The sequence below is a fragment of the Eulemur rufifrons genome, chromosome 6, assembly GCF_041146395.1.
Source record: "Eulemur rufifrons isolate Redbay chromosome 6, OSU_ERuf_1, whole genome shotgun sequence".
Taxonomy (NCBI): domain Eukaryota; kingdom Metazoa; phylum Chordata; class Mammalia; order Primates; family Lemuridae; genus Eulemur; species Eulemur rufifrons.
The window spans coordinates 16,557,670-16,584,681 of NC_090988.1; the positions used below are offsets into that span (position 1 = coordinate 16,557,670).

Sequence of the window (27,012 nt, forward strand, 5' to 3'; positions counted from 1 at the left end):
TTTTTCTGAAACAGTCTTGCTCTGTCACCCCAACTAGAGTGTAGTGGCGTCATCACAGCTCACAGCAACCTCGAACTCCTGGGCTCAAGCGATCCTCCTGCCTCAGCCTCCCAAGTAGCTGGGACTACACATGTGCACCACGAAGCCCCGCTAATTTTTCTATTTTTTAGTAGAGACAGGGTCTTGCTCTTGCTCAGTTGGTCTCAAACTCCAGAGCTGAAGCAACCCTGCCACCTTGACCTCCCAGAGTGCTAGGATTACAGGCATGAGCCACCATGCCCAGCCTATTTTTTTTCTTCTTTTTTGAGGCAGGGCCTTGCTATATTGCCCGGGCTGGAGTACAGTGGCACAATCCCCAGCTCACTGCAACCTTGAACTCATAGGCTTTATGTTCATTTATTTAATGAACACATACTTGTTGCATTTTCCACTAGAACATAATATCATCTTTCCAGAATTCTCTAACCATTTCGGTCTCTCTTCCTGTGCCTTTCCCTGAGAAGCATCAATTAGGATAGCAAACACTGGGATCAAAGGAATATTTATTACATCATTTACAGACCTACCTCCTCCATAAATAAATCTGTACAGAGTCGGAAAGTAGGACCATGATATACACAGAAGGAAAGAGCATAGTGTTAACGCTCAGGGATCAGTACATGTTATCAGGCTCGGCATTCATTTTCAAGTGCACTAACAAGGCTGCTGGGATCTCCATTGGAGTGGAAACAGCAGGACCCCTGCTGTGGGAACTCTCACAATTTGGGGTCCAAGGCAGGTTTGGCCTATGACCCAGGTCCAAAAGTCCCAGCCTTCTCTGCTACCTCCAGGGCAAGCTTCAGGTTCTGGTCAAAGAGTTCACACCTAAGCCAGGCCCAAGAGACAATAACAAAAAACCGTGAGGCCTGAGGCTCTCTCTCCACTGAAGCCAGGGGAAACTTTCCTAGACGGACATGAGCCCCAGAACCCAAAGGAAAGTCTGGGCTCTATTTATAAATAAATGGCTATTCACTGTTGTCTTATTTACAAGTAATATTCTATTACAGTTCAAATGACTTTGGGCTAAGCACACAGGGAGGGGCAAGGAGGCTTTGATCAGTATCTGGGGAATGGGGCCACTTACCTGATGGGCATCTCCAGGGAGTAGAATGGATTCTTGAGGGCAAAGTCTGAGTAAATCTCATAAATCTTTCGGAGAAGGGAATCTATTCCAGCTTGCCTAGGATCTGCCAGTACCACGAACTTGATCCCTGTAGAGACCAGGAATGGTAACTGAAGGCTCAGAATGCAGTTAATAATGTCATCTTGTTACTTGTACAGCGGTTTCAACTTCAGAAAACACTTTCATACGCCCATTTTTTATTTTATCCTTGTTGCTACATAATGTAGAAAGGCAAGATTTTGAATCTAGATGAGACTAGAGATGTTAGAGAAATCAAGTGACTTTACCATGTCACCCAGCAGACTGAGACTAAGCTTTAAGTTCTAGCTCTGCCACGTACTTCCTATTTTGGAGTCCCTCAGCAGAAACAATGGGGACAAACTCAGGCAGTTTTAAATAGTCTAAATTAAGGGAGTGAAGCAATGATACTCTCTATCCAAAGGCCATTTCCACTTGGCTTTCAAATTTCATTTTGGAACACCACTTTCCAAAATGTGTGCAATGTGAAATGCGTTAAGGTGAGTTTTATCTGAACACAGATAACTAGTGCTGAGCATGCTGGGTGACGTGGACAAAATCAGCTTCAGAGTAAATATTGGCTTTGTATTCACAAAACAAACAAACAGATGTGTCCGTAGAACTGTCCCAGCAAAAGCCAACACCACCCCTGTACTTGCTCATCAAAGCTGTCTTTGGTGAATCCCTTCCCCCGTCCTGCCCCATTGCATCCCTCTGGCCTACCTGGAGATGCATACCTGTCAGTGTCTGGAAGCAGTGCAGTTTGAATGTGTCTGTCTCTAGCATCTCAATGCCTGAGCTTCCCTGTTCAGGAGACAGCTGGGAGCCGATGGCAAAGAGCCTATATGCAAAGAAGGCAAAGTTGGGACTGCACCCCACTGCTGTAAGGGAAGAGTGCCTCATAAACTTTTCCAATGAAGTGACAACATTTGCTGAGGAGTTCACATCACAGCCTGGGACAGTAAGGAAAGGTAGTGTGAGCTGTTTGGCAGCAGTGTCAACATTTCTTTTAAATTCATTTGAATTTTGGCCGGGCACGGCTGTAATCCTAGCACTCTGGGAAGCCGAGGTGGGCAGATTGTTCGAGCTCAGGAGTTCGAGACCAGCCTGAGCAAGAGTGAGACCCCGTCTCTACTAAAAATACAAAAAAATTATATGGACAGCTAAATATATATATATATATATATATATAGAAAAAATTAGCCCGGCATGGTGGTGCATGCCTGTAGTCCCAGCTACTCGGGAGGCTGAGACAGGAGGATCGCTTGAGCCTAGAAGTTTGAGGTTGCGGTGAGCTACGCTGATGCCACAGCACTCTAGCCCTGGCAAGAGAGTGAGACTCTGTCTCAAAAATAAATAAATAAATAAAATAAATTCATTTGAATTTTGCATTTATTTTACATTACATGCTTTAACTATATGACATTTTACATGGAAAAGTTTGGGTAAATGGAGCTGGGCGTGGTGCCTGTAATCCCAGGCACTTGGGAGGCTGGCATGGGAGGATTCCTTGACACCAGGAGTTTCAGATCGGCCAGGGCAACAGTAAGACCCTCTTTATATATTATAAATAAACTCAACTTTGGATAAAATGAACACTCTGGGAATATGTGCCATGCTTATCTAGCTCCTAAGTGTAGGCCAGCACATCTCATAACATAATAGGCAGCAGAAAAAATTTTTCAAAAATCTTGTTGTTCTTCACTCAGAGCAACGCCTTTGGGTAAAAAGTAAAAAATATTAAAAAGATCATTTAGTTCAATTGGTTTTCTTTAAAGAAATTAAGGCTCAGAGAAGAGAAGCTGACTTAAGCAAGATCACATCACTGCCAACATTACCTAAAACCTATACACACTGGATCAGTCGTTTTTCTTTTCATATCACAAGAACCGACGACTTAAGAGGAAGCAGAGAAAGATAAGCACCGCTGCTCAGGAGACGGGGGGACTTACGAGTGGAACATGGAAGCTAGCATGAGCTTCTCATTAGAGGTGAGGCGAGGTCGGCCGAATCGAATGGACACCGGGTAATTAGCAGGGTTACCCAGGTACTCCAGCACCTCTTTACCGTCGGCTGTGTACTTGCCATTCACGTCCATGCCATTGATGGCCAGCACTGCATGGCCCACTGCAAGGGTGAAGCTAACGGTCAGCGAAGCTCCAGTCCTGGGGATTCCGCCGAGGGGACAAGGGACCCGGGCTGACCCCCATACCTCCCCAGCCCTGCACCTACACACCAGCCCACTTCGCAGCACCGGGGCCCGCCCCCAAGGCCCCAGCTAGCCCACCCCGGATGCCGTCGCGCTGGCCAAAAGCAACCAGCACACGCTCATCGTGTAGCTTGAGCAGAAGATCCAGCGGGTAACTGAAAGTTTTCTCAGCCTCAGCCCGTGGCGCGTAGCTGTCCAACTGGTAAATCAGGCCGCCAGCTTTGTTCACCACGTACACACTAAAAATCGCCATTGCTGCAGCCGCCGCCGGGGCACTCGGATGCTGCCCCGCCCCGGAACCGCACTCACAGTCCCCGCCCCCGGCCCCACCCTACGTTTCTCCACCCAGCACCGCCGCCTCGCCCCCTGTGGCGCTTGCGCACTTGGAGCGACATGCCTGGTCGTTAGCAATGCCAGAAAGGTAGATGTTGGGACCCGGTAAATTGCTTTTCCTGTCTCAGTGCTAGCAGACAGCGCTATAGTACTGCTTCACAACTAGCGACAAAGTGCAACAAGCTGAGGGCAGTGTTTAGGAGGCGCGGCTTAGGAGTTGGAGTCCATTTCCACCCTTTCTCTGGCTAGAAAGAATTCTTCGCGAGAGAACGCCCGGCGCGTGGCTCCGCCCCTTGCCCCGGAAGTACTCACGGCGGGCGGAGATTTCTGGTCCTGTTCGTGAGTAGCGTTTCCTTTTTGTCCGACATCTTAACGAGGCTGCAGCAGTTGCGGCGCTTCTCCAAGCTTCGCAATGGTGAGCATCCGGGGCGCGACTCGGCGGGGTTCTGAGAGTGGGGTTGATGCTAGGGCTCAGTGGGGGCACCGTGGGCGGGAGGGCTCCTTGGACTGCCGGGCTGAGTCTCTGGGCGGGCGCGGGTGTTACTTTAGTCTTCACACATGTGCTCTGGTAGTGGCGTTTGCGGGGCTGGGGTTGGGGCTGGGGCGTATTAGGGGAGCTTGGGATTACTTTGTGATCAGCCTGCATTCCCCCTCAATTCCTACAGCCGCCCAAGGACGACAAGAAGAAGAAGGATGCCGGAAAGTCGGCCAAGAAAGACAAAGACCCAGTGAACAAATCTGGGGGCAAGGCCAAAAAGAAGGTAGAATTGAATCTCCCTCTAAGAGTGAGGGAGACTGGGGGTGCCCTCTCCTGGCCTTTAATATAGCAGGGGCCTTTCAGGTTGGGGGTTCTACAATCAGAGATTATTAGAGTCTAACCTACCGTCGTCATTCTTTTTTTGTCTACTCTCTGTGGGATCAGAATTCATTCTTTTTTTTTCTCATTTGAAGGATGAGATAGTATATATTATTTAAGGTTATGGAAATGAAACAAGTGTGTATAAAGTGCTCCAGTGCCTAGCACGTTATTTTTTAACAGATCCTGTGGGGCTTGGGCCATATTCCAAAGCCCCAAAGATGTATCGTTTGTTTTTGTAATCTATAACGTATATTTGATAATGGGAGCGATTTTTCTGACACAGATTGTTGGGAGGGAAGGGGTGCTTCTGCCAGGAATACTAACTTATTGTTTTGTTTGGTGAGCAGAAGTGGTCTAAAGGCAAAGTTCGGGACAAGCTCAACAATTTAGTCTTGTTTGACAAAGCTACGTATGACAAGCTCTGTAAGGAAGTTCCCAACTATAAGCTTATAACCCCAGCTGTGGTCTCTGAGAGACTGAAGATTCGAGGTTCCCTGGCCAGGGCAGCCCTTCAGGAGCTCCTTAGTAAAGGTGAGGAGTGTGTTGTATTGCTGTGCTTTTGCAGGTTAAATTGTCTTAACCATGTTAGCAATCTTAAGTGCTTTCACAGGAAAAGCGGTTGGAATTTTTTTTTTTTTTAAGGTATATAGCCTGACCATTGGCTGTTAGTGATATAATCCTAATGTTTTATTCCGGAAATAGGTTCTTAAGCCACTTTTGTGGCATGTATCTCCTATGGCAGTTCAGTGAATAGTGAAGCCCAAGGATCCTGTATGATTCAAGTGAATAAAAGCACAGAATTGCAGAGGCAACAATATTTTTTAAATAACTCAAGAAATTACAATAATTTAAAAAATGTTTACTTTAAAATCTTTACAGTGAAAACATTTGTTGATGCGTTTCATTTAGAAATTGATAGCAGGTCTAATTACCATGATTTCACATTAATGAAGACTAACTATAGTGACTGATAGTTATAGCAAAATGCTAGAGAGTGGTTATTACAAGAGCATGTGATGGGCCCCTAATTTAAAGGGTAAGTGAAGATAGATGATCATCTTTAGGTGTATCTACCTCTGTTGCCAAACTGTTTCAAATTGAGCAATTCTTTTTTGGAAAGGGAGGAAGCATACTGAAAACCTCTGTCCTTTCTCCCTAGGACTTATCAAGCTGGTTTCAAAGCACAGAGCTCAAGTAATTTACACCAGAAATACCAAGGGTGGAGATGCCCCAGCTGCTGGTGAAGATGCGTGAACAGGTGAGCAAGAACCCAGGGACTCACGGTGTAGGAAGTACACATCCCCTTTACAAGGCTTTATAGTTCTGATTCTTTTTTTAATTTTCTTACAGGTCAAACAAACTGTATATTTGGAAAAATAAAACTTTATTAAATCAAATGAATGGGTACGTCTGTTTCCTAAGAAAGGCAATTACAAAGGATTTGGTGGAGGGAATAATAGTGGGTAAGGATGTGTTGACTTTGCTTGGAGACTTACAGGGAACAGGGCAACAATTAGCTTTTTTCTTTGTGTGATTGCTGTTTGTTCCTTGCTGCTGCTTCGGTTTTGAATTGATGCCTAAAAGGAGATGAAGGGTTAACAGGATAAAGGATGAGATCTCCAAATGGGTGGTAGGTTGGAGACCTGGCACTGGACCCATACCTGGACTGCCAGCGGCGTCCATTATTCCATACTCGGCCAAAAGAAGGTAACCAGCCTGCACTGGTGCTGGAGCTGTGGTCAAAGTTGGCTCCAACTCGGTCAGGGGGCAGTTTCTTCAATTTCTGTTTTTCCTCTGTATAATGATAAGGAAACAGTTTTGAGAGTGAAGATTACTATTAAAGAACTTTCTGCCCATCTTGAATTAGTTTACTTACTTTCTTTAAGAAATTCTTCATAGGAAGGTCCTATTTGTTGGTTCTCAGAGATGTATTCCTCCTCTTGGACCATCCAGGGAGGTGTGGCACCTGGAAAAGGAAGACCCATTAATAAGAAATTAAGGCTTTTTTTTTTTTAACTTTGGACTATTGTGAAACTTGCTCTAGCTGTTAACTTGCCTCTTAATTAAAAACTAGAAACATTCAAAAGCAAAACCCAGGAATTCTGGAGCTTGGGAAATTGAAGGCCCTGAGCTAATTTAAAGCAACATACCTTACTTATGTGTGATACGCTTTTTTTTTTGAGACAGAGTCTCACTGTGTTGCCCGGGCTAGAGTGCCCTGGCATCAGCCTAGCTCACAGCAACCTCAAACTCCTGGGCTCAAGCGATCCTCCTGCCTCAGCCTCCCGAGTAGCTGGGACTACAGGCATGCGCCACCGTGCCTGGCTAATTTTTCTATATATATTTTCAGCTGTCCATATAATTTCTTTCTATTTTTAGTAGAGACGGGGTCTCGCTCTTACTCAGGCTGGTCTCAAACTCCTGAGCTCAAACAATCCGCCTGCCTTAGCCTCCTAGAGTGCTAGGATTACAGGCGTGAGCTACCACGCCCAGCCGATATGCTTTATTTTTAAAATAGCTTTAAAAATAACTGACATATAATACACTGCACACATTTAAATTTGATAAATTTTGAGTGAAACGATCACCACCAGGTATCACCGTGCCCCATCAAAATCCCACCTCTCCCTATACCTTCCCCCTGTTAAGGCAACCACTTACCTGTTTTTTGTTGGTTTGCATTTTTTAGGATTTTCTATAAGAATGTGTATACTTTGGGGGGAAGTGTGTCTGGCCATTATCATTATTTTGAGATTAATCTGTGTTGCATGTATTAATTCCTTCATTGTTGAATATTATTCCATTATTTATCCATTTACCTGTTGGTGGACATTTGCATTGTTTCCAGTTTGGAGTGCTAGATATAAAGCTGCTCTGAAGATTTGTGTACAAGTACACAGGCTTTTCTCTTGAGTAAAATACTCAGGAGTATTGCTGGATACTATGGTAAGTGTATACTGAACTGTTTTCCAAAGTGATTGTACTATTTTACATCCCCACCAGCAGGGCATAAGGGTTTCAGTTTTCCACATCATTGCCAAACCCTTAGTATGATCAGTCTTTAATTTTAGTCATTCTGATTATGTATATAGTAGTATCTCATCATGGCTTTAATTTGCATTTCCCTAATGATGAACACCTATTTGCATGTTTTTACTGGGTGTTTTCTTACTGAGTTTTGGGAGTTCTTCATATATTCTGGGTACGTCCTTAATCAAATACATATGCTTAATCTTAGTCAACTTTTTTCTCTAAAAAGAATAATTGTACCTTACCTGAGTGGATGTTACCAAGTCCTGGTATATCCTATAGTTGGAAATGGGGGGAAAAAATCCTCAGTAAGAAAGCCAAGAGATGATAGGACACTCATAATTAGAGACAAAGCCAACTTTAAAGGAGGTGGGTGTGACTGCTGCCACAATGCTAATTCTCCCCAGTTGATGTTAAATCTTAAGAGCACAATAAATCACCGAAAGATAGTACTGTCCTCAAGCGGGTCACACTCTTAATAGTGGAGATGGCCAAAAGTAGAGTGCCTACTACATGCCAGCGGAACAAAACCTTGCCCTCACAGAGCGTACGTAGGAAGAGAGTTAAGCATAAATTACACAAATTACATTTGCAGCTTTACATGGTGCTACACCCACTTCTAATAGAGATGACCTGTTCAGGTGAGCCTTCTATGAAAAAGTAACATTTGAGCTAAGAGCTGAAGGCTTTTAACTAGAGGATGAGGAAAGGGGGAAGCAAAGTACATTTTAGGCAGTGGCAACTGTGTCAAGGCAGGGAGCAACGCAGTACAGCTGGAGTGTGGAGCATGAAGTTGCAGGTGATGCAATCATTTTCTGTGTGTTTGGGGCGGGATTGCAGGGGGAGTAGTTGTCCAGGGTTGAACAGAGGCAGACAGGAAGTAAAATTGACTACTTGTTGGAAATGAAAGAGGAGGAGATAAAGATCTGCATTTATAGTGACTGGAAATGCAAGAGTGGTAGGGGTTAGGTTCAGGTGCCTGTGGGATATTTAAGTATAAATGCCCTTTATTAAGCTGGAACTGTAAGTTCTGAAGATGGCAAAATTTAGGAGTTGCCACTTCTCTAAATGGCAATGATGGCAACAGGTGTGGATAATACCACTATGGAAGGCCAGAAAAGAGGTCTGAGAGCACAACATTTAGGGAACAGTGCAGTAAGAGGGAAAAGCCTGCAGAGGACAGGAAATGACCAAGAGAATAGGTAGGAAAATCAGAAGAGAGGGGTGTCCTGAGATCTGAGGGGGCGTTAGCCCTTTTCTGGCTTGCTTATCCATTGTACCTGATGACCAATGAATGTCAGAGGTTGTCCTGTCTCCATCCAGTCAAGCTCTGGAGCTGGTGGCAGATCCAAGTATAAGGGCTGCTGTGAGCTGGAGGCTACATGGCTGAAAAAGACAAACATGAGCCAGGCTGGCAGATGAGGTCCTTGAGCCATGAGGATGGTAAAGATCAGATCTGTTCCCATTTCCCAGGCAAAAGATTACAGACAGCTCTAGGATGTCAAACTCCCAACAAGAGATTCCCTAAAAATCTTACCTGTTTGTCCCTTTCCAGCTTCCAGGTGCTGAAGAGCCCTCTTCTGGGTCTGGCACTGCCTGAGGCTGAGTTTGATTCAGGAAAAATAAATGTGTCTAGGATGCTTAAGAGCCTGCCTAGGCTATGCCCCCACCCTCCAGGCCCCAGTATCACAGGAAGGCAACAAATTGGCATATGGGGGGTACTGCCCATCTTGCAAACTCGTCCTTCCCTCCCAGCCCTGCCCTGTCCACATCTTCACTGCCTAGGCCTGCCTGCTGGCAGACAGGTAAGGGAATTCAGGCCAAGCAGATGAGGAATGGAGTCCGAGAGTTCTCTTAGAAGAGCTGGTTCATGAAATGCTGGACCTGAGAAAGCCAGGGATCAGCGGATTTGGATACTCCTCTGGATCCTCCGAGGGGAACCAACCTCTAAGACAGACCGAACCACTTCCTGCCGGCTCTGCTCCACCTCACGGATCTGAGCTGCCATCTGTGGGCGAGAGGCTGCTTAGACAGGTACAGGATGATCATGGGGGCTGGGTCCTTCAGAGGCCTTGCCTTTAACTTACCTCTTTGATCACCTCGTCCTCTTTTTCTTCATAGGAATCCAAACTTTTCACCATGGATTTCTTGAATCTATTGAGAAAACGGGCAAATCAGCTCAGAACCCATAAAAAGTTCCCCAGTAGATTTTTTTTTTAATTTTGAGAAATTTCAAACTTAGAAACAAGAATAGTACAGTGAACAGGTGTACCCCTCACCTGGATTCACTGTGAACATTTTGCCATACTGGTTTCCTCTTCTTTCTTTTCTACAGATACACATTAACTTTTTGCCAAAACAAAAATTTAAACTTCATACGACTTAAACCTAAATACTTCAGCATATATCTCCTGTGAACAAAAACATTCTATACAACCATGAAACCATTACCACAATTAGGAAAATCAGTTATTCTTTTTGATGTTCAGATTGTCCCATAGTTGGCTAGTGAGTATAGACATATATATGTCTATAGACTTGATGTACATTATGCCTTCTCTACCTCCACCCCCAATCCCAAGGTCCAACCAAAGGTCACGTGGAATTTCGTTGTTAGTTCTCTAGTATTCCTTCAGTCTAGAAGCAGTCCTGCTTCCTTCTGTATTTATAATTTTGAATCCTTTGAAGAATCCAGGCCAGATCTTGCACACTATCCCAAATTCGTAATTCTTCAGTTTCCTTGTGATAAGATTCAGGTTAAACATTTCTGGCAGGAATATCACATTGACAAAACTCCCACTGCCTCACTTCAGGAGGCATATGAAGTGTCAAGACTGTTAGGCTCTTCGTTACCAATCCCAAGCATGACCACTTAGCCATTATAAAGGCACATTTTAGGCCGGGCGCAGTGGCTCACGCCTATAATCCTAGCACTCTGGGAGGCCAAGGTGGGAGGATTGCTTGAGCTCAGGAGTTTGAGACCAGCCTGAGCAAAAGAGAGACCCCATCTCTACTAAAAATAGAGAGAAATTAGCCAAACAACTAAAAATAGAAAAAATTAGCTGGGCATGGTGGGTGGCACATGCCTGTAGTCCCAGGTACTCGGGAGGCTGAGGCAGGAGGATCGCTTGAGCCTAGGAGTTGGAGGTTGCCGTGAGCTAGGCTGACGCCATGGCACTCTAGCCCGGGCAAGAGAGTGAGACTGTCTCAAAAAAAAAAAAAGGCACATTTTAAGTAATCTGTGGTTTAGAACTTGCACATGTCCTTCAATGGCTTGAACAACAACTTAGCAGAGTCTTGGCTGAATGCCTTGTGTGACCCTCCTGGAACACGAGAGGATGGGAGGCCTGTATTAAGTTATTAGGAGGCCAGCTCCCACTCGCCTCCCTATCTCCCCTGAGAGGTTGTCATGAGGCAGTTTCTCATCAACTCCCAGGTTCTGATAAGACCTAAGCCTTTCTGCTCCATCCCTCTTGGATTACAGCTACAGAATATAAAATCACTTAGTTTTAAAAAATTATCAAAAATAAAATTTAAAAGCAAAAAAAAAACCTCACTTAGCTGCAGACTAGAATTGGCTCCCCAGCAACAGGGTATCCCACAACTCACACTGTAGTCATCCAGCCCTTTTTGTTTCACTGTGGTCTTTTTGGGTGTGTGAAACAAGGACCTGGGAAACTGGCACGTTGATCTTACTCTCCTCTTCACCGTCCTACATAACTAATAAACCATCTAAATCTCAAAGTGTCATCTTGTGTCTTTACCAGTCAAATTAGTTGGGTCTTGGCCTTGTGTGTGTGAGCTTGACAATTTACAATGCTCAAAAGTAGGCTGGGTGCAGTGGTTCAGACATAATCCTAGCACTTTGGGAGGCTGAGGTGGGAAGATCGTTTGAGGCCAGCAGTTTGAGACCAGCCTGAGCAAGAGTGAGACCCTGTCTCCACAAAAAATAGAAAAATTAGCTGGACATGGTGGCGTGCACCTGTATCACCTGAGCTCATGAGTTTGAGGTTGCAGTGAGCTATGATGATGCCACTGCACTCTGGCCCAGGTGACAGAAGAGACTCTGTCTCAAAAAAAAAAAAAAAAAAATTAGACACTTATACACAATCTGTCTAACCACATTGATTCATTACCTGTTACCGGTATCCCATGCTTGGAGCTATGGTTTGGCAGGGACTTGCCCACAGCTTGATACCCTCAAGGCAATACTTCGTTGCTTGGGATGGATGTCTTTTCTGATGTGTCCTCAACTTTTTAAACACTTAAGAGTTGACCTTAACCCTAGATTTTAGGGAATTTGATGGGCTTCAGAAAGAAACAGATTTTTTACCAGACTGAGACTTTGATTCGCTAAGTGACCTAAGCCTTTGAATCCTTTGGATATTTCTGAAGAAGCTGTGGAGCTATCTAGTACACAGAACCTTTCTAAGTACTCTTACTCCAGTGGCTCTCCTCACAACTCAATTAACCATCACTACCAAGGCAAGGTCCATTTCTTACTAGAAGGCATTTCAATTTTTTTTTTTTTTTTTTTTAATGAGACAGAGTTGCCCAGGCTGATCTTGAACTCCTGGCCTCAAGCAATCATCCTGTCTCAGCCTCCCAAAATGCTGGGATTACAGGTGTAAGCCATTGTGCCCAGCCTAGGAGGCACCTAGAGACTCCCAGTTTTGCTTTACTTTTGGATCCTGTGATTATCACCAGGAAGTTTCTCTCTGGGTCCACTTGAATACATTACAAAACAAGGTTTCACGATGAACATCATCTGAATGCATCACATGAGTGAGCAGGCCAAGGAGAACACAGTGGAGCACAACTAGACTTTCTGTAGGATAGCCTGGAAGGCAGATGACTGATCTCCTACCCTGAGAGTTGATCCTGGAAACTGACTCTCCAGAAAATGGAAGAAACTGGTTTTTTTTAATTCTGTGGGATTTTAAATTATATATATTTATTTGAAGGCATTGAGGACCAGAAGAAAGCTTTGTGTTTTATCAGGGTCCTCTATTATTTTGTTTCCTTTACCCTGAGTATGCTTGTGCCTATTCAGAATCTCTGGATACTTTTTTATTTTTTTATTTTTTTATTTTTTTATTTTTTATTTTTTTTTTTTTTTTGAGACAGAGTCTCACTCTGTTGCCCCGGCTAGAGTGAGTGCCGTGGCGTCAGCCTAGCTCACAGCAACCTCAAACTCCTGGGCTCAAGCGATCCTACTGCCTCAGCCTCCCGAGTAGCTGGGACTACAGGCATGCACCACCATGCCCGGCTAATTTTTTTTTTCTATATATATTTTTAGCTGTCCATATAATTCTTTCTATTTTTAGTAGAGATGGGGTCTCGCTCTTGCTCAGGCTGGTCTCGAACTCCTGAGCTCAAACGATCCGCCCACCTCGGCCTCCCAGAGTGCTAGGATTACAGGCGTGAGCCACCGCGCCCGGCCTGGATACTTTTTTAATAAAAAGTCTGCTGCCTGGGGTGGTGGTGCATGCCTGTAATCCTAGCTACTTGGGAGGCTGAGGTGGGAGGATCACTTGAGCTTGAGTTCAGGACCAGTCTGGGCAACATAACGAGACCCTGTTTTAAAAAAAAATGTGAAAAAAGTGTGAAAATCATAATCTACCCTTAACAGAACTTTTTAAAATTACAATGCTAAAATGATTTCTTTCTTTTTCTTTTTTTTTTTTTGAGACAGAGTCTCACTCTGTTGCCCAGGCTAGAGTGCCGTGGCGTCAGCCTGGCTCACAGCAACCTCAAACTCCTGGGCTCAAGCAATCCTTCTGCCTCAGCCTCCCCAGTAGCTGAGACTACAGCATGCACCACCATGCCCAGCTAATTTTTTTCTATATATATATATTTTTAGTTGTCCAGATAATTTCTTTCTATTTTTAGTAGACACGGGGTCTCACGCTTGCTCAGGCTGGTCTCGAACTCCTGACCTCGAGCTATCCTCTTGCCTTGGCCTCCCAGAGTGCTAGGATTACAGGCGTGAGCCACCACCCATTTCTGATAAAATGGTCACTAGCTCAACTAGAAAACTAAAAATACAGAATGAGAATAAGCATAGTATTCATGATGCCTTTGAAAAAAATCAAAACATCATGTAGGGTGACCTAGTTTCCAATAAGCAGTATTATAATATTCAAGGAAAACTGTTCCAATCATTTAAAAGTACTTCATAAGTACTGCTTTTTACAGTTATGACAACCGTTTCTTTCTGTGCTTATAAATCAAGCAACCAAATATCTGTAGCCATGGAAATGTCTAATTAGAAATATTTATATTGGGCCGGGCGCGGTGGCTCACGCCTGTAATCCTAGCACTCTGGGAGGCCGAGGCGGGTGGATCGCTCGAGGTCAGCAGTTCGAGACCAGCCTGAGCAAGAGCGAGACCCCGTCTCTACTAAAAATAGAAAGACATTATATGGACAACTAAAAATCTATATAGAAAAAATTAGCCGGGCATAGTGGCGCATGCCTGTAGTCCCAGCTACTCGGGAGGCTGAGACAGGAGGATCGCTTGAGCCCAGGAGTTTGAGGTTGCTGTGAGCTAGGCTGACGCCACGGCACTCACTCTAGCCCTGGCAACAGAATGAGACTCTGTCTCAAAAAAAAAACAACTAATAAAATATGAAATGTAAAAACTACATTTTAAAAAGTATACTCAGAAATCTTATTTCTATTCCTATCACCTCTACACTGTTCCACTGACCTATTAACTGGTATACTGACAGCTAATCAGTTTCATTAGTTTTTTTTGTTTTTTTTGAGACTGGGTCTTGTTCTATTGTCCAGGCTGGAGAGCAGTGGCGTGATCATAGCTCTCTGTAACCCTGAACTCCCGGGCCCAGGCAATCCTCTCACCTCAGCCTGCCTAGTAACTAGGACTACAGGTGTGTGTCATCACGCCTGGCTATTTTTTTTTTTTTAATTAAAAAACAGCGGCCATGCTAATCTTCTCTGTATCGTTCCAATTTTAGTATATGTGCTGCTGAAGTGAGCACTATTTTTTAATTTTTTGTAGAGACGGGGTCTCACCATGTTGCCTAGGTTGGTCACTAATTCCTGGCCTCAAGCAGTCCTTCCTCTTGGCCTCCAAAGTGCTGGGATGACAGATGTGAGTCATATATCCAGCTCAGTAGTTTCTTGATTATCCTTTATGTAATCCTTTTTGAAAAAATAAGCAAATACAGTTGACCCTTGAACAACACAGGTTTGAACTGCACAGGTTCACTTATACATGGATTGGATTTTTTTTTTTTTTTTTGAGACAGAGTCTCACTCTATTGCCCAGGCTAAGTGCCTGCTGTGGCGTCAGCCTAGCTCACAGCAACCTCAAACTCCTGGGCTCAAGCCATCCTCCTGCCTCAGCCTCCCAAGTAGCTGGGACTACAGGCATGTGCCATCATGCCCGGCTAATTTTTTCTGTATATATTTTTAGTTGTCCATATAATTTCTATTTTTAGTAGAGACGGGGTCTTGCTCTTGCTCAGGCTGGTCTCGAACTCCTGAGCTCAAACGATCCATCCGCCTCAGCCTCCCGGAGTGCTAGGATTACAGGCGTGAGCCACCACGCCTGGCCCATGGATTAGATTTTTTTCCAAAACTTTTTGGACATTTATGACAATTAGAAACTAGACATATGGAAAAAAAAGTCAAGAAAAAGGTATGTCATGAATGTATAACATATATGTAGATACTAGTCTATTTTATCATTTACTACCATAAAATATACACTATTATAAAAAGTTAAAATTTATCAAAACTTATACAGACTTACAGACCATACATGGTGCCATTCACAGTCAAGATAAATGAAAACAAATTTAAAGATGCAGTTATTAAATCATAACTGCTTAAAATCAACTACACTCCATACTGTGCTACTACTATCATAATTTTGTAGCCACCTCCTGTTGCTATTGCAGTGAGCTTAAGTGTTGCCAGTATCTGATTAAAAGGCCATGTGATACTAATCATCTCTGTCTGAGTTGTCTCTCCAGTAACTGCATATCACAATAAAAAGTGATCGCTCACAGTTGTCATGTATTTTTCATGTTTAGTGTGATACTGTAAACCTTGAATAACACCATGGAATGTACACAAAGTGGCACTAGTAATGCTGGAAGTGCTCCCAAGAAGCACTTCCATGAGTGCTTATAAGTGACATTATAAAAAAATAAATATAAATAAAAATAAAATAGGGAAGGGTGGGAAATAAAAAATAAATAAGTGACATTATAAGAAAAAATTGAATTGCTTGGTAAGTACTGTAGATCGAGGTCTCCAGTTGCAGTTGCCTGCCATTTCAAGATAAATGAAAGACCATTGTAAAAAAAAGAAAAGGTGAAACTTGTGAAGCTGTCAATGCAGCTACTCCAGAAGGTACAAAAACCTTGTACTTCTTGCAAAATGCCTTTTTATTTTGTATTGAAAATGCAGCTTTTACATGGGTACATGATTGCTATAAGGCATACCTATATTTGAGAAAAAGTGAAGTCACTGTATGACAACTTAAAGCAAAAGGAAAGTAAAGGATCTAAAACTGCAGAATTTAATGCCAGCAAAGGATGGCTTGATAATTTTATAAAGAGGTTTGGCTTAAAAAAATGTCAAGATGGCCGGGTGCGGTGGCTCACGCCTGTAATCCTAGCACTCTGGGAGGCCGAGGCGGGAGGATTGCTCTAGGTCAGGAGTTCAAGACCAGCCTGAGCAAGAGCAATACCCTGTCTCTACTAAAAATAGAAAGAAATTATACGGACAGCTAAAAATATATATAGAAAAAAATTAGCCGGGCATGGTGGCGCATGCCTATAGTCCCAGCTACTGGGGAGGCTGAGGCAGGAGGATCGCTTGAGCCCAGGAGTTTGAGGTTGCTGTGAGCTAGGCTGACTCCACGGCACTCACTCTAGCCCGGGCAACAGAGTGAGACTCTGCCTCAAAAAAAAAAAAAAAAAAAAAATAGTCAAAGAAAAAAAAGAAAAGAAAATCATCAAGAGGCCAGGCATGGTGGCTCATGCCTGTAATCCTAGCACTCTGGGAGGCCAAAGAGGGAGTATCACTTGAGCTCAGGAGTTCGAGACCAGCCTGAACAAGAGCAAGACCTTGTCTCTACTAACAATAGAGAAAATTAGCTAGGTGTGGTGACATGCACCTTTAGTCCCCGCTACTCAGGAGGCTGAGGCAGGAGGATCATTTGAGCCCAGGAGGTTGAGGCTGCAGTGAGCTTCAATGACGCCACTGCACTCTACTCAAGTGGACAGAGCAAGACTGTCTCCAAGACAAAAAAAAAAAAAAAAAATGAGAAACCAAACACAAGACAGAAATTACAATGTACTTCTGCAAAGTTACACCAAGTGTGTCTGCCTCTTCTGCCTCCTCTTCTTTCTCCACCTCTTCCATCTCTGCCACTCCTGACACAGCAAGACCAACTCCTCTTCTTCCTCCTCCCCTTCAGACCTACTCAATGTGAAGATGATGATGATGAAGACCTTTATGATAATCCACTTCCACTTAATGAATAGTAAATACATTTTTCCTTCCTTATGATTTTTTCTTTCTTTTTTAGAGATGGGGTCTTGCTCTGTTGCCCATGCTGGAGTGCAGTGGGGCAATCAAATCATAGCTCAATGCAGCCTTAAACTCATTGGCTCAAGCATCAGGCAATCTTCCCACCTGCCTCAGCCTCCTAAGTGGCTGGAACTACAGTTCCATGCCACCATGCCCAGCTTCCTTAAGATTTTCTTTTTTTTTTTTTAATTTCATTTCAGCATGTTATGGGGGTACAGATGTTTAGGTTACATATATTGCCTTTGTCCCATCCAAGTCAGAGCTTCAAGCGTGTCCATCCCCCAGATGGTGCGCACCGCACCCATTAGGTTTGTATATACCCACCCTTCTTCCGCCCTCCCACCTGCCCAACACCCGATGAATGTTACTACTGTATGTGCCCTTAAATGTTGGTCAGTTAAGTCAGTTAATACCAATTTGATGGTGAGTACATGTGGTGCTTGTTTTTCCATTCTTGTGATATTGCACTTGGTAGAATGGGTTCCAGCTCTATCCAGGGTAACACAAGAGGTGCTAGATCACTATTGTTTTTTATGGCTGAGTAGAACTCCATGGTATACATACACCACATTTTATTAATCCACTCATGTATTAATGGGCACTTGGGTTGTTTCCACATCTTTGCAATTGTGAATTGTGTTGCCATAAACATTCTGGTGCAAATGTCTTTTTTTTATACAATGTCTTTTGTTCCTTTGGGTAGATGCCCAGTAATGGGATTGCTGGATCAAATGGTAGTTCTACTTGCAGTTCTCTGAGGTATCTCCATATTGCTTTCCACAGAGGTTGTACTAGTTTGCAGTCCCAAAGATTTTCTTAATAACACTTTCTTTTCTCTAGCTTACTTTATTGTAATACAAAATATGTGTTAATTGACTGTTATTGGTAAGGCTTTTAGTCAACAGTAGGCTTTTAGTAAGGTTTTGGGGAGTCATACACAGATTTTCAACTGTGCAGGGGGTCACAACCGCCTTGTTGTTCAAGGGTCAATTGTGTGTGTGTATATATGTATTTTTTTTCTTATTTTCTTTCATATGTTCTTTTATACTTTGCTTTTCCATTTAAAATATCCTGGCAATCACTCCATAAGATCAAAGGGTCTACCCTCATAATTCTCAATAATTTTCTGTTTAATTATCCTTTATTTACCCACCAAAAACCATATGGATCTGGGTCAGGGTGTGAGGAGTAACTGCTTTTTGTCCTCAATTTCCTGTCTCCTCCCAGTCTGAACCACAGATTGGAAGGTAGTAGAATTTAGGCATTTCTTACTGTCCCCTCATTATTCTCCACACTGAGTAGGTAGGAATGATACCAGAAGTTTTTCTGTAACACTTGGCTCTGAGATCCTCTTGGGTTCCACAACCCATAATCTTAGTATGGTCCCAATGAAAAGTGGCATGGTGAGGCTGCCTGTGTTCTCTTCCTGAAGCAGTTCAGGGCTCACACTCCCTTGATACTGACCAGCTTTCTGCACTTCAGTTTCTCAGGCTCCAGAGTCCAGTTCAAATAGAGTCCAAAACTACAAAAAGTGGGTATTGGGTGAGCACCAGTTTCTTGAATACTATAAACAACCTCTTCTATTCCTAAAGGACTTCAGTATTCTCTGTGCCACACATTTACGTAGTTGATTATAGTCAACTTTTACTATATACCATTCTCTTTTTGCTAAATGGCATCCCCAACTAGATTATAAATCTCAAGAACTCTGTCACACTTCTTTTGTGTCCAATATAGTGCCTAGAATACTAAGTGCTATGAAGAGAGCAGGTACTTACAAAGGCCCTGCTAAACTTTCCAAAAATAGAAGAAGCTCCCATACCTGACAAAGATACAGAGAATTCACTCCGCTACTTCATTTTTCATAACCAGTGACTTACCGTGCATACTCCTGGGGGGAGATCAGAAACTTCTCTTTCATCTGGACCTCAGCCTTGTTCTCCCACCAGAATTTGTTAGTTGCTTTCTTGTGCTCTGGGCTGAGAATGAAGAGGATGAATAATCTCAGTAATAGATTATAAAGTATTACTCAGATATCTAAGCATTCATTAAGTAATGCAAACAGATCTGGGTTTCTGCCTGGGACAAGGCTGAGAGAGGAACACAGTTACCAGTCTCTTCAAGATCTCCAGTCTCCTCCCCTCTTCCAATAAAATTGTGAGAATCTGAGGGGAGGTGATGGGCGGTGACCAAGCTGGCTTTCTCAGCCAGACCACTAGCACCACTGGGACCATGGCAGCCATAAGACCCCTACCCCCTCAAGGTTGGCAATGCCTGTGACTCAACCCATCCATCCTGATCCAATCACAAAACCGCCCTTCCTTTCACCCACCCCAAACCCTTCTCCCACTCATGTACGCGTCTGTGCTGGCGGAGGCCCTCAGCTCGGCTATCACCTGGCCAGATGCTCCAGCAGCCCTCCGTGCAGCACCGTCAGGTTTCCGTGGCTCAGATGTTTCCGAACCTCGCAGCCGCAGCACAGGCACCAGCAGCATCGCTCGTGCTCGGGCACGTAGCGCTCCACCTGGGCGGCGCGGATGGCCTTGCGGGCGGCCTCCACCTGCGGGGGAGAGGGGGAGAGGCCACGTAGGACCCCGAAGGGGACCGGAAATCACGCGCCCTCAGGTCCGCCCTGCACGGCCCCGCACCCCCGGCCCCCTCCAGCCTCGCGTCCGCACCTGGGGCAGGAGCCGCTCCAAAGCTGCCTTCAGCTGCCGCTGGTGCTTGCGGCTGTAGACGTGTCCGCGACCACAGAAGAAGGTCTGGCGGCACAGAGGACAGCGCTGCGCCGGCGTCATAGGTCCAGGACCGGGCATCTCCGCCACCAGCAGCCGGTCTTTCGCCAACCGGTGACCCCTGACCTCTGACCCCTTGGGGCGGGACTAACCCAGCGGCTCCCGAGGCCCCCAGCGGCAGACAGACGACACTGCAAACCTTTTGCGGCTGCGCGGATCCGTCCACCGCCGCCGGTCTCAGCGGAGTCAGCGATGTTCCCAAATGCGGTGGGGCGAGTAAAGGTCAGCAGAGCCAGACAGATGTGCGGGAAAGCGCGCCGCAAACTGAGGGTCACAGGATACGCACGTCTGTGGCATCGGCAAGGACCCGTATTAGACAACCTAACAAATCGTAACTGGTATGTCTAGGCGAGCGCTGTGTGTCCAGAGCTTCACATTAATGACGTCACTGAATCCTCCCAGTAACGCTGTGTATTGTCTTACCGGCATTTTCCAAGCTGGAAACCTGAGGGGTGGAGGAGGTAAAGGAACTTTGTGGAAGGTTGCACAGATGTGGAGTAGTGGAGTCAGCACCTCTAGCTCTGGTGCTCTGTACCGGCAGGCTGCTGGGAAACACCTGCTGGAGGTGACCGTGATCTAACACCTAATCACAGCCACCCAGGGGTGTTCTGACCGCGGCTCCTGTAAAGCCGTAAAGGGTATGCTGTAAAGCGTGCAGCAACATTGCTGAGGGTTAGTCGTCATTTTTAATCTGTCAAAGTGCAATTGTAGTGGAATTTTTATTCTTTGCAAGCCCCTTCTCCCAGAATCAGCAGTCTCCCTGTTGGTCCTGCTTCCCTAAACCTTAGGGGCTAAGCTGAATTGCTCCATCACAAGGCTGGAGTCCCCAGCCTGTAATCTCCACCCTAGAGACTCCCCCAGAAAACCTGGGGCCTAGCCCAGACCTTACTTACAAGATAAGTAGACAGAGTTGGCCCAGAATCTCAAACTTCCCTTGGATTTTGTTACTAGTTCTGGTGCACTGACCTGGATGGGCTACCGTGTCTGTGGGTCTGTACAGGGTCAACTCTACAGGATTCAGGCCCAGAGAGTAGGCAGACTCTCAAGATTTTTTTTTTTTTTTTTTTTTTTTTTTGAGACAGAGTCTCACTTTGTTGCCCAGGCTAGAGTGAGTGCCGTGGCGTCAGCCTAGCTCACAGCAACCTCAAACTCCTGAGCTCAAGGGATCCTCCTGTCTCAGCCTCCCGAGTAGGTGGGACTACAGGCATGCACCACCATGCCCGGCTAATTTTTTCTATATATATTTTTAGCTGTCCATATAATTTCTTTCTATTTTTAGTAGAGATGGGGTCTCGCTCTCGCTCAGGCTGGTCTCAAACTCCTGAGCTCAAACGATCCTCCCGCCTCAGCCTCCCAAGTACTAGGATTACAGGCGTGAGCCACCGCGCCCGGCCTCTCCTTAAGATCTTGACTTCCTGTTGGAGCTGCCCTCTGGACTCTAGCCTCTGCCAGATGTGATTCCTTTTGATGACCCTTCTAACACTCAGTTCCTTGACCTCCCGTCATTGCCTTGGCAGGGTCATTCCTGGACTTTGCTCCTTCTGTGGATGCGAACTCTGAAGTTCTACTCTGACTACCACTTTCCATCTTCCCATGCAGCCTTACCTTCAATCTAGGCTTTAACTGCAGAGGGACCTCCATTCCTGAAGGAGACTTGACTTTTTATCCTTTCACATAGAAAATTATTCAACATCTGCCTGCTGCCACAGGCTTTGCTCTCTGCCTGTGGTTTTCAAAGTGTCCCCCCCCCACGCCCCAGCATCAGCATCAGGGAGCTTGTCAGTAACGCAAATTATTGGGTCCCACCCCAGACCTACTGAATCGGAAACTGGTTTGTGGTTTAATGAGCCTTTGAGGGGATTCTGATGCTCCTTCAGGTCTGAGAGGCACTGGTCTAGGTCTGGTCCTCTTGGCTTCACTTTACTCACTGGATCCCAGCCATGTTTCAGCTACACTCTCAAGGCAACTCCCTACTTCACTTGACCTTCCAAGACCTCTCATTCTGTCAAACCCCAACGCTGGAGCAGCCCAGGCATACATTTCCCTCATGTTTTCAATGCTTCTCAGAGTAATCTATACTATCTGCTTCAACTTCTGGTAACTCCTTAGCCCTCTGCAATTTTGCTCGTGAAACTTTTCACTAAAGTTCTCTACCACCAAGTATTCAGCTGCTGTCTGACTCTGCTAGTGTGAGATGGAACTCAACATCTTCCTCTTCAAGACATCCCCTGTTTTCATCCTCCCAGTGAACGATACCACTAAGGTAAAGCCTTAAGGTTTGGAGTGAGTTATCTTTGACACTCCTGACATTTCTTTTACTCAACCCCATATCCACCCTGCTCAAGTTGTCTTATTCGTTGAACTCTGAGATGTTTAAAGTCTTCCTCCATTTTTTATACTCTGAGTGTACCTCGTCTCAGTTTCCTTCCTTTCTTGCTTGGATTCATGTAAAACCTTTCTAACTGGTTTCTAAGTGTCTGCTCCATATATCCTCCACACTGTGGTCTTAAGAAAGTCTACAAAATGACTTTCCTGATTAATTGAATACCCCTAAATTGCCATCAGGACAAATCTAAACTCCCTTGACAAGCTATTCAAAGCCTTTTACAGTATGATTCCCAACTTCCTTGGCTCTTCTCTACCCTTGGCTGACCACCTCCACCCCTCCTGTGAGCAATATTCCAATAGTCCTATAGCTCCTTTGAATTTTAGCATCTCCCTCCAGCCCTTGGTTTCCTGTGCCTGGAATTTTCTTCTTTCCAGTTTTGTTTTATTTGTTTGTCTTGAGACAGGGTCTTGCTTTGTTGCCCAGGCTGGAGTGCGGTGGCCCAATCATAGCTCACTGTAACCTCAAACTCCTGGGCTCCTCCTGCCTCAGCCTCCCTAGTAGCTAGGACTACAGGCACATGCCACCATGCCCAGCTAATTTTTTAAATTTCTTGTAGAGACAGTGCCCTGCCATGTGGCCCAGGCAAGTCCCGAACTATTCTTTCTGAAATATGAACTCGAATATCATTTCCATGAAGCTGGTGACTTTATCTGGTGGTAATCTTTGAATTAATGTTTATTGAAAGAATGGAATGTCACTCCTTTTGTGAAGCCTTCCAGAGTTGTCCCTGTAGAATTAATTTCTTGGCTCCAAGATCTTTTGCTCATCCTGTCATTCATTTTTGTTTAGTAAGTCAGTTGAAAACCCAATAGTTGAAAAGCCCCTCAAGTGCAGGGATTGTGTCACTGTGTTGCCCAGGTTGATCTTGAACTTCTGGCCTCAAGCAATCCTCCCACGTCAGCCTCCTGAGTCACTGGGATTATAGGTGTGAGCCACCACACCCAGTGTATTGTGAATATCTTTCTATGTCCTACATAGAGCATGATATTAAATACTGTGGATATACTTATGACTCTCAAATGTATTTACATCTTCAACCCAGGCTTCTCTTCTAAACAACTATCTACTTGACATAACCACCCTGATTGTCTCATAGATTCTAAACACAGGCCGGGCGCGGTGGCTCACGCCTGTAATCCTAGCACTCTGGGAGGCCGAGGCGGGAGGATCGCTCAAAGTCAGGAGTTCGAGACCAGCCTGAGCAAGAGCGAGACCCCGTCTCTACTGAAAATAGAAAGAAATTAACCGGACAACTAAAAATATATAGGAAAAAACTAACCAGGCATGGTGGCGCATGCCTGTAGTCCCAGCTACTCGGGAGGCTGAGGCAGGAGGATTGCTTGAGCACAGGAGTTTGAGGTTGCTGTGAGCTAGGCTGATGCCACGGCACTCTAGCCCAGGCAACTGAGCGAGACTCTGTCTCAAAAAAATAAATAAATAAATAAACAAACACAGAATTGCTCAAACCTGCTGCTTCAACATATTTCCTCTCCTCACCATTCACTCAATTGCTCAAACCAAAAACCTTGGTGTTATCCTTGTCTTTTCTCCTCCTGCATCCAGTCAGTCCTATTGACTTGTTTTTTCTACCCTCAAGAGACATCGTCATATTGATCTGCCTCTCTCCGTCTCTTCTGCCGCTGCCCCAGCCCGCCTGGATTACTGCAGTTACCTCCTAATGGATCTTCCTGCCTCCATCTTGGCTTTCCCCAACAAGCCACTTTCAGTGAGTGGCTGATCATGATCAACAGAAACAACAACAAATGGGTTATATCAGTTACTAAAGTTACTTTCCACTATACTTGAAAAAAATCCAAATCCTTTCTCATAGTCTAGAAAAGCCTACCTGGTCTAGTCCCTGCTTCCCTCCCTAATTTCACCTTTGGCTATTTCTCCCATTGCCTGGGCTAGAGTGCTGTGGCTATGGCGTCTGCCTTTCCATCTAGACCGAACACTCCGTGAGGGAGGAACCACTTTGTGTTTCACTGTATCCCTAACACCTGGCATAGGGCCTGGCATAGCAATGCTCAACAAATAGTTGTTGAATAAAGAAAAAGAGTATGATCTTTTATTTGTTTGTTTGTTTTTTTTGAGACAGAGTCTCACTGTCACCCAGGCTAGAGTGCAGTGGCATCATCACAGCTCAACTGCAACCTCAAACTCCTGGGCTCAGCGATTTTTCTGCCTCAGCCTCCTGAATAGCTGGGAATACAGGCATGTGCCACTATGCCCAGCTAATTTTTTTCTATTTTTTGTAGAGACGGGGTCTTGCTCTTGCTCATGCTGGTCTCGAACTCCTGCGTCAGCCTCCCAGAGTGCTAGGATTAAAGGCGTGAGCCACCGCACTTGGCTGAATATGATATTTTATTAGAGAGCAATGTGGGCAAAGGCAGATTTTTCTCAGTGCTACTTTTTCCACAAAGGCTATATGGTTGTGTTCTTTTCTTCTGACCTGTTGCCTCTTGGGATCCACTTGCACCTTAAACTAGACATTGACAGGAATGTGGACAGTGATGAGGATGTGCACACAGTGCAGATGAGGCGGACCAGTTGTGGCGAAATCAGGTGACAGCAGAGCTTAGGACCTGCTCCTTCCTGGGAGTTGGATGGACTAGGGTGGTAGATGAGGGGCTCTGGCTGCACAAGAGCACTGGGTGGGCTCAGAGCAAGTGACCTGGCCTGGTCCCCCCACCCACTCGTCCAGTGGCTGTCAGATAGAAATTAGCATCCAGGCAGTCCAGGAGAGGAAAGTGAGTCGATTAGGGAAAGGGCATGTGCAAATGTCTGTCCCATCTTTTCCTTGGCACTAGTCTCTTCCCATCCTACCCCTGATCTTCCCCACCTCCCCAGCCTTCACTTCTGCCTCCTTGGAGCATCAGCAGTTCCCACAGACCAGGGATGGCTTTGGGCACTTGTGAAGAAAGACTAGCTGTCGTTTTCCAGACCTGAAAAAAATACCAAGTTCCAGCATCTCCTGTGAGAAGCCTTCCCCAGCTACTTCAGTAAGAGCTAATTGCTTTTTTCCTCTGTGCTTTCAGGGAACGTGGAATCTGCCTATTATGGACGTGACTAGTGATAATTCATGGCAAACAGTGCAGCCTCACTGCCCGCTATGGTTTGAGTGTGTGCCCCAAAGTTCATGTTTTGGAAACTTAATCCCCAATGCCACAGTGTTGGGGAGGTGGGGCCTGATGAGAGGTGATCGGGCCATGAGGGCTCTGCCCCCATGCAGAGATCTTGGTCTGGTAGGACATGGGTTGTACTTCTTAGGAGTACCATGTTTCATCTTTCTTTCTTTTTTTTTTTTTTTAAAGACAGGGTCTTGCTTGCTCTGTCACCCTGGCTAGAGTGCAGTGGCATCAGCTAATTTTTTCCCATTTTTTTGTAGAGGTGGAGCTCTTGCTGTTGCTCAGGCTAGTCTTGAACTCCTGACCTCAACACTGTTATCACAGGAGTGAGGTCCTTATAAAAGGGCGAGTTTGGTTCCCTTTTCTCTCTCTCTCTCTCTCTCTTGCCCTCTTTGCCCTTCCACTGTGGGCTATGGGATGATGCAGCAAGAAGGCCCTCATGAGCTGCGGCCTCTGGATCTTGGACTTCCCAGCCTCCGGGACTGTGAGCCAATGAATTTCTTTTTCTTTCTTTTTTTAATTTTTTAATTTTTTGTTTATTGTGAGCCAATAAATTTCTATTCGTTATAAATTACCCAGTCTGTGATATTCTGTTATGGCAGCACAAAACAGACTAAGACATTACCTAACAGGTCCCATGCTGGGCTCTAGGGGTCTGGGCGTGAGCATCACTTATTCCTTTGTGCTGTTCTCCCTGGTTGCCAGTAGCACCGCTAAGCGAGCCCCTGTGGGATGGGGGCTGCATCTCATTCGTTGCTTGGTTTAGTGGTTCTTTACCGTGTCAGCCTTCACACCTAGGAATGGGACAAATACTTTACAAGGCCATCTTCACTACCCTGAAATGAATCTTATTGATAAAATAACTGACCTACACATATAACTTTTAAAAGATCAATGTAATGCTCTAACTATAATAACAGAAAAAGAAGGGGAGAAAAGTTTATAAAATGTTTTCCAGTGGACAAACTATACTTGAAGACATGAGATAGTTGAAAATTTGCATACTTATGAATAGCTTAGATTTAAGAGATGATATTCAAATCAATATTAAAAATACTTTTTCTTTATATTAGCTACCTTGAAATAACAGCTAAATAAGTGTATTTGTTTATACACGTAGAATCCCTGAGTGCCATAGATACAAACACAAACTGGTACAGGCATGTGAAAATACCAGAGCAGCTCTGCTGTCAGTGACGTGATTTTCCAAAATGGCAAACAACTCTTGGTAAACCTCCAAACCAAAAAAAGTACAGTCTTCCTTCATTTAACGTAATAGTTGCATTCCTGGAAAATTCAGTGTCTATTAAAATGATGCAACAAATATTTTCTGCTTAGGTGTAAAACCAAGTTAAGCTCTTGGCACAGCTCATTTATTATAAATGGCTTGTGATCTAGGGGTCAATTCTTCGAGGTGAGGGACTGTCTTCCTACACTGGGGACATCTGACTTTCCTGGGCCTCACTACCAATAGCAATGGCACTCCCAAATTTTTGGCAATTGTAGTGCCCTCTAGGGGT

The 27,012-nt window shown here is 44.9% G+C and overlaps 3 protein-coding genes and 1 pseudogene across 10 annotated transcripts; 1 reads left to right on the forward strand and 3 right to left on the reverse strand.

The window, feature by feature from the left end:
• Nucleotides 1-9: 9 nt before the first annotated feature.
• Nucleotides 10-3,695, reverse strand: TRAPPC4 (trafficking protein particle complex subunit 4). Of its 6 annotated transcripts, none has more exons than XM_069468860.1 (5): nucleotides 3,468-3,695; nucleotides 3,262-3,307; nucleotides 1,918-2,021; nucleotides 1,124-1,250; nucleotides 10-864 (listed from the first exon to the last, which is right to left on the reverse strand). In XM_069468860.1, the coding sequence occupies exons 1-5, from the start codon at nucleotides 3,640-3,642 to the stop codon at nucleotides 786-788; spliced, it is 531 nt and encodes a 176-aa protein (XP_069324961.1). In that variant the 5' UTR covers nucleotides 3,643-3,695; the 3' UTR covers nucleotides 10-785. The 6 variants fall into 6 exon arrangements, with proteins under 6 accessions (XP_069324961.1, XP_069324962.1, XP_069324959.1 ...); XM_069468861.1 differs by having other exon boundaries at nucleotides 1,918-1,966; nucleotides 3,240-3,307; XM_069468858.1 differs by having other exon boundaries at nucleotides 3,133-3,307.
• A 352-nt stretch (nucleotides 3,696-4,047) lies between these two features.
• On the forward strand, nucleotides 4,048-5,999 carry RPS25 (ribosomal protein S25). Of its 2 annotated transcripts, none has more exons than XM_069470807.1 (5): nucleotides 4,048-4,137; nucleotides 4,388-4,483; nucleotides 4,929-5,112; nucleotides 5,741-5,839; nucleotides 5,932-5,991. In XM_069470807.1, exons 1-4 carry the CDS (start codon nucleotides 4,135-4,137, stop codon nucleotides 5,833-5,835), a joined length of 378 nt encoding a protein of 125 aa, XP_069326908.1. In that variant the 5' UTR covers nucleotides 4,048-4,134; the 3' UTR covers nucleotides 5,836-5,839; nucleotides 5,932-5,991. The 2 variants fall into 2 exon arrangements, with proteins under 2 accessions (XP_069326908.1, XP_069326907.1); XM_069470806.1 differs by lacking the exon at nucleotides 4,048-4,137 and adding an exon at nucleotides 4,272-4,290 and having other exon boundaries at nucleotides 4,362-4,483; nucleotides 5,932-5,999.
• Nucleotides 5,763-21,006, reverse strand: CENATAC (centrosomal AT-AC splicing factor). 2 transcript variants are annotated; one of them, XM_069470804.1, is made up of 12 exons: nucleotides 20,942-21,002; nucleotides 19,859-20,420; nucleotides 19,577-19,740; nucleotides 19,061-19,159; nucleotides 9,699-9,765; nucleotides 9,557-9,619; nucleotides 9,149-9,213; nucleotides 8,892-8,997; nucleotides 7,857-7,887; nucleotides 6,458-6,547; nucleotides 6,243-6,375; nucleotides 6,001-6,158 (listed from the first exon to the last, which is right to left on the reverse strand). In XM_069470804.1, the coding sequence occupies exons 2-12, from the start codon at nucleotides 19,994-19,996 to the stop codon at nucleotides 6,095-6,097; spliced, it is 1,020 nt and encodes a 339-aa protein (XP_069326905.1). In that variant the 5' UTR covers nucleotides 19,997-20,420; nucleotides 20,942-21,002; the 3' UTR covers nucleotides 6,001-6,094. The 2 variants fall into 2 exon arrangements, with proteins under 2 accessions (XP_069326906.1, XP_069326905.1); XM_069470805.1 differs by having other exon boundaries at nucleotides 5,763-6,158; nucleotides 19,859-21,006.
• LOC138385562 (U6 spliceosomal RNA) lies at nucleotides 14,550-14,614 on the reverse strand (annotated as a pseudogene).
• Nucleotides 21,007-27,012: the final 6,006 nt, after the last annotated feature.